Source organism: Emydura macquarii, unplaced genomic scaffold (genome assembly GCF_026122565.2).
Source record: "Emydura macquarii macquarii isolate MOO-44397 ecotype Brisbane River unplaced genomic scaffold, CSIRO-AGI_Emac_v2 contig_1348, whole genome shotgun sequence".
NCBI lineage: Eukaryota > Metazoa > Chordata > Testudines > Chelidae > Emydura > Emydura macquarii.
The window spans coordinates 24,087,134-24,094,119 of NW_027131485.1; the positions used below are offsets into that span (position 1 = coordinate 24,087,134).

Here is a 6,986-nt window from a genome sequence, read left to right on the forward strand (position 1 = left end):
CAAACTGCACCTGCGTCCTTGGAGAGAGTGAGGCTTCTAAAAAAACAAAACAAAACATTATGGTGATTCTAAAAAATGACGGCGACACTGCCGTCTACAGCAACTATTACAAAGCCCAGGCTGGATACGCCCTTCCCAGTTATCATGGGTCCCCCATGATGTACGGTGCTGGAGTGGGCGGAATATTCCGTTGCCTCTTCAGAAAAGCCGTACCGCTTTTGAGGAGGGGACTAGAGATTATTAAACCCTACGTCAAAACTGCCGCTCAAAAAATAGCTAGAGACGTGGTAGGCAACGTCTCCCAGGCTGTTCTGGAGAAGGTGGGGAAACTGCCTGCACAGGAGGGGTCGGTGTTGATGTACATTAAAAGGAGAAAGAGAAAGAGGAGCGCGTCACACCCACGACGCATGGGACCCCCAAAGCCCTTTAAAAGAAAGGCTGTGATGCGTGGTGCAGGCCATAAGTGAAAGACCAAGGGAAAGCGTAGGAGACGCACAACACCTGGTAAAAATACATATTTTAATCAACATGGCTTTCGTTCACTGCGGGTCTGACGAATGCGCCAAATCCGAACTAGACTTGTTCCAAATAGCCCCCACCCAGACCAGCATCAAGAAAAGCATCTACTTCGAGGTGCCGCCACTATCAGCCATTACGGAGGTGTCACCCTTCGACTTCTTTATAGCCCGGAACGGCATAGATTATATGGATTTAAACAACATGCTCCTGTACCTCTGTTGCAAGATCGTGAAGGGAGATGGAATCACCCTCACCCGGGACGCCGCGGTGGGGCTGGTGAATTACCCCGTGGTGTCTATTTTCAGCCAGATGGATGTCATGCTGCGAGACCGCCTCATAAGTCAAAGCAACAACTGTTACCCTTACAGGGCCTTTATAGAAGTGGTGCTCAATTACAGCGATGACACCCTCGCCACACAATTTTCCGCCGGGCTGTTTTTCAAAGACACCCCCGGACAACACGAAGAAACAGCACTGAACGGTGAGAATCTAGGGTTTGTCAGGAGGGCAAATCTGACGGCCTAGAGCAGGACAATAGAGCTGCTGGGCCATCTGCACAGCGACCTGTTTTTTCAAGAAAAACTTTTGTTGAACGGCGTGGACGTGAAAATTAAACTGACGCGCAGTAAAGATGCTTTCTGCTTAATGGGCGATGCGGCCGAAGGCTATAACCTGTGCATCGTCTCAGTATCCCTTTTTGTGAAGAAAGTATGGGTGGCCCCAGTCGTCTGTCTGGGGCACGCTGAGGCCCTGCTCACCGCTAATGCTAAATATCCAGTGGACTGCGTGGGAATGAAAGTGTTTAGCATCCCCACAGGCAGCAGGGTCAGTATCCAGGAGAACCTGTTTTTGGGGCAGCTACCCAAAACGCTTGTTCTGGGTTTTGTGGATAATGACGCCTTCAGCGGTAGTTATGCTAAAAACCCCTTTCACTTTAAACATTACGATATTAATTTTGTGGCCTTGTACGTGGATGGTGAACAGATACCCACCAAGCCTCTGCAATCGGACTTCGAGGCCAGGCGCTGCGTGAGGGAGTACATGAATCTGGTACAGACGGCCGGTAAACACATGAAAGACCGAGCGCTGCTCATCGACTGTGTGGAATTTGCACAGGGGCACACACTGTTTGCCTTTGACCTGTCTCCCAACCAGGAATGTGCTGACCACTATTCCCTAATTAAAACCAGGAACCTGAGAGCGGAAATATGTTTTGCAAAGGCTTTGACGGCCACCGTCAATATGATCGTGTGTGGGGTTTTTGACAATGTCATAGAGATAAATCAGAGGAGAAACGTTCTGTTTGACTACATGTGAATATAGACACCGTGCAGCTCTTGCGCGTCTTATCGGCGGACCCTGACATGAAAGAGGGTTTCTTAGATGTGTTCCCTAGAGATTGGCTCCCCAGCGGGAGGCTGTCATGGAGACCCCTGGGTTTGGTGGTCAACACGCATCCGCACAACCAACTGGGTGAACACTGGCTCGCCTTGTACCTGGCGGAGCATGACCGCGAAGAGTTTTTGATTCATATGGACACCCCCCAAACAGCGTGTTGTTTCCTAGAAGCATTATGAAATTTTTAAACAAAAATGCCACCGACATCGTGTTTCACACTAGACAATTACAAGACTCCCATTCCATCGCCTGCGGCTATCAGTGCATGGTTTTTTTTACACCACCATAGCAAGGGTTTACCTTTTGACCAGATTTTAAAATTATATTCTAATGACTTAGTGCAAAACGACCGGATAATGGTGAAATTTGTAAAAAGTAAATTCTTGGGCAAGCCCAGGCATGCCCAAAACATGTTTCAACATGCCCAGACGTGTGTATCTTGTAATGACTTTTATAGCCGTGTTTCTTAATAAAGCGCCCCTAGCGAGGGGTTTTTAAAAAAAAACAAATGAAGTTTGGGGTTTTTTTTTTTTTAATAAAGCACACGTAGATATTAAATTGTAAAAAATACATACTTTTTTATTTAAAGCAAAAACATTACCATTTTAAAACATGGAAAAAAGAACATTACACACTGAGCCATTCAGAGCTTTTAGCCAGTTTTCGTTTTTTAGGAGGCAAAAAAGGTTTCTGATTAACCATAGCTGCAGTTTTCAGGCATTCCAAAAGACCCCTGTTGGTCACGTTGCCCATGACAGAAGATGGCACATTTAGCTCCACCATGACTCTCATCAATGTGTCCCACACTTTTGGTTCATGTCCGCTAGGAACAGTGCGCGTTTGGGTGACGGCCCTGACCAAGTCGAGCATGTTAGAGCCGTTAACCACTGAGCCTTTGTACACAAAAGCCCCTTTATCATCCCACGAAGATATGTTTTTATCCTGCCCCAGCTTATTTAGCAAGACAGTTGTATTTTTCTTATAGCGCTTACCGACGCTATCCAATACTTCCTGAGCAACAGGGTCAAAGGTTTTTGGTGGTTCTAGGGGCGTGTTTTGTTCCTGGTCCTGTTTTGGTAAAAAGAGACTTATTTTTTCTTGAGCCGCATCACTCTGCTTCACATACGTTAGGTACCTCTGAAGCACGGCGGCGTATAGTTTAGCCTTTTCATGTTCATCTAAGTCAGTCCTCTGAAGAACAGACTTCATTTCAACATCCAGCAAGCGAGTTGCGGTCTTTCTGATATTTTCCACCGGGGGAGCCCTTAATTGCTCCAGCTGGTGGCTGGGCACCAGGTACATTTTTTCCACGTGCTCCATTATTGGTTAGTCGAAAGTCCAGTTAGCAGAGGAATAGCAAAACATAACAGAGGTCCGATAAACCCTTTGGACTGCTTCACCAGATGTTTTTTTCTTTTAATTGACACCCTCTTATTAGAGAGAGTTTTTATAAACGTGCGCCCCTTTTTCAACACGCGCACTTGAGTCTGTGTCAAAGATATGTTTCTTTTTAAAGTATTCAACGCTATTTCTGAGACAGCTGACATTAAATCATCAGAGGCCGAACATAGTATAGCCTTCCTTTGCTGAGGTGACGACTTGCTAATGTGATATATCAAGGGCAGAGGGTAGCAGGAGAATACACGAAGGGAGGTATATCAGCCCCAGGATGATCAGGGCTTTATTCCCTGTAGCCTAATTGGAGTCATGAGGGGGCAATTAGGAGCCAGCTGAGGCCAATTAGTGATCAGCCAGGTGCTCCATAAAAGGGATCCGCCCCAAACACACAGTGCACAAGTTGGAAGGAGCAGAGGTGCAGGGCGGGGCGGGGCGGGGCGGGGCGAGGCGAAGCAAAGCAAAGCAAAGCAGCAGACCTAAGTAGCAGAGTGTGGGAGAGCGGAGGAACCCCGAAAGGAGGTACTGAGCCCAGCAAGGGGCAGCAAGAACATAGGGCCTGAGAGGCCAGAAGGACTGAGGGGGGAAAGTAGCCCAGGGGAAGAGGCTGCAGCTCAAACAATACAGAGCCAGCAGTATACCGCTGCGGTTCATAGGGCCCCTGGGCTGGGACCCGGAGGAGCGGGTGGGCCCGGGTCCCTACCCCCCTCCCCCAGGGAAGACGGGGTGACGGGCACTTTCCTGGCCCCCAACAGGAGCAAAGCACGAGATCCACTAGAGAGGAGCCGGCCATCAGCCACACTAAGTAATTTTAAAAGGACCAGGTTTCTTTTTATGCGCCTAGACATGTTTTCGGTTGGCCGACCCAACTGCTAAAAAGGGCAGCCTGACAAGTCACCTCTTTTTATACCCGGCTGCTGTTCTTTTTAAAGTGTAAACCGCCGGCCAGTCTGGTGGGAAAAGACCGGTTCTTAGTCTATAAGCCTCTGGTGTGGAAGCGTTTAAATCCACCACCAGATAGCTGTAAGGTTTTTTGGTAGCATCCTCAAAAGCTTCTAGAAAGAATTGCACCTTGCCGGGGTACATTTGCTGGGCGAGCCTGGTGATTTGTAATTTATCCCTGGGGTTTTTAAACGGAACCATGTACTTGGCGTTTAGGCTAATCGTGCGACTCTTTTTTCCCTGACAAAACACGTTCTGAACTATATACATAATGCTCAGGTTCCTGTGATGCACATACTTGGTAAAGTCTTTCTCGGTTTCATCGCTTTCACAAGCAGAGTTCATCAGATCGTCTACGATAACCATATTTACTTTATCGATTGGAAACAAACGGTCATCGTCAAAAGCATCGGGCATCCCCTCTACAAAATTGATAAAGGGATATTTGCCGAGCAGTTCTTTATACAGAGGCTGCCAACAACTGTAACACCACACGATGTTCTCAGGTGTGACAGACAACATTTGCTCCATGTTATCCAACACATTTTTTATAAAGTAACTTTTCCCGCAGTTGCTAGGCCCCGCGAGAATTAGAGAAAATGGGTGTTTCCACCACGTGTCCATTTTTTCAAAAGCCGTAGAGCAGCATTTTAAACCCTTCTCTGAGGACCCTCTTGTTGTAAACGACTTTTTGAGTTTTCTTAAGGATCTTTGTTTCTATTTGCCCCTGTTTTTTGTTCTTCACGATAGAGGGTCGCTGCACCTCTATTTTTTTGGAGATGCTTTCCCCCGGGTTGGCGCTATAGTGCAGAACCAGATCTTTCAAACTGTCAAAGTTGATCTTTTCACAGTTTGCTACGTTCAGGGTAATACCTTTAACTTTCATACATGCCTTTCCACCCGACAGCTTGTACCCGTATGTTTTTGGACCGGCTGACAAACTCGGTGATGTGCTGATCTGACAGAATTTCGCTTGTGAGGTCCCCTAAATAATCCCTCAGAGGGGGATTCCAGTCACCCTCCCTTTGCACAAATATCACCGAGTTTGTGATGTAGCGAAAGGTGTTGCAGGAGGTAAAATATCTCCACATCCTAGATTTTAAAGTTCGGTTAAATTGCTCCACAGCCCCCGCTTTGACTTCGTTATTAGTAACAAAATGGCAAACGCCGTGCCGCTTTAACTACCCTCTTAAAGGTTTGTTTGAAAATTCTTTTCCCCGATGGATTTGTAATTTCTGAGGCACGCGCCCTTCGCTGAAAATAGCTTTAAAGGCCGCAGCCACTTTGCCACCCATCTTGTTTTTGAGGCCTAAGGCCCAGGCGTATTTGGATAAAATGTCTATCACTGTTAAGATGTACTTAAAACCGCTGTTGTGTTTGGCAAACCTTTGCACATCCACCAAATCTGCTTGCCATTGCGCGTCCACATCTGAAACAACCGTCCTGTTTCTTTTAAAACATATTCGAACCAGCTTGTGTAAAGTGTAAGCGTCCTGGTCCGAAAGCCAGGCTTTTACCGCTCTCCTGCTCAAAGTTTTACTATGCTTTTTGGCCACTTGAAAAAGAGAGTTCACCCCTCCAATGCTCCCAATTTCCCCGGGGGTGTAATATGTTTGTTTTAAAAGAGCCGCCTGCGTTGACATGGCTGTCATGCGTAACACAAGTATGAAAAGACACAGTTATGCTGACAATTTTTATTAACCGTCTGGTTTAACACACCTTTTTACAGCGCTCCACTTTGCTGCTTCCCTCTCAGTTTGGTATTTCACACACATGCAAAAGCAGCTAACGCTTGGTTGATTGATTCCCTCAGGGCTGCCGATGTGTAGATTCTCAAAGGCCCGTAGAAAGGTATCGTCGACCTGTCGAGAGATTTTTCAGAAAAGAAATAGCTGTAAGTCGGTGTTGAGCAGAAGCAGGCCGGGCCTGGTTCATCTACACTGTCTGATGCAATGTTGTTTGTGGTCACCTGCTGAAAAACATTTTCAGAAAAGAAACAGCTGTAAGTCTCTATGGCTTGGCTTTTTGTTTTTTGACTCGGCTCGGTTACTAACCCACCACACACCCCAATCATGCTTATTCTTTTACCTGCGACTCGTCTCTTCCTTCGGCCGGCCCCGCTGGCGACTCCACGGGCACGGACAGCATGAGGCCATCAGGCTCATCAGGCTCTGGCGTGCTGAACAAAGGCCGGGCCAAAGGGGTGTCCTCCTTGGAACTGTCGCTAATATAGGGTTTTCTACGCCTGGGGGCCAATATCTGAGGAGCCAAAACAAATTCCAAAGGCCTCACGGGGGTGGTGAAGGTGCCCATGGCTTCCTCCTCCTTCCAGGCATCGTCGACCTGTCGAGAGATTTTTCAGAAAGGAAACAACTGTGAGTCTCTATGGCTTGGCTTTTTGTTTTTAGACCCGGCTCGGTTACTAACCGCACCACAAACACCTCCCCTCCCGCCCACCATGCTCGTTTCTTTACTTGTGCCAGTGTCTCTTCCTTCGGTCGGCCCTGCCAGTGACTCCCGTGAGCTACCTTCCTCCAGGGGCAAGGACAGCGTGAGGCCGTCAGGCACGTTGGGTTCTGGCATGCCGAAGAAGGCCGGGCCAAAGGGGTGTCCTCCTAGGAACTGTCGCTAATGCAGCACTTTCTATGACTGGGGGCCAAAACAAATTTCGAAGGCCTCACGGGTGTGGTGAAGGCGTCCATGTTCCCCTCTCGGCGTTTTTTCCACGAGCT

General features: G+C 47.8%; 1 protein-coding gene across 1 annotated transcript; it reads left to right on the forward strand.

Annotated features, from left to right (window-relative positions):
- The first annotated feature begins 528 nt into the window (after positions 1-528).
- On the forward strand, positions 529-1,836 carry LOC137155265 (uncharacterized protein F54H12.2-like). The gene is made up of 2 exons (XM_067551470.1): positions 529-1,000; positions 1,097-1,836. The coding sequence occupies exons 1-2, from the start codon at positions 529-531 to the stop codon at positions 1,834-1,836; spliced, it is 1,212 nt and encodes a 403-aa protein (XP_067407571.1).
- Positions 1,837-6,986: the final 5,150 nt, after the last annotated feature.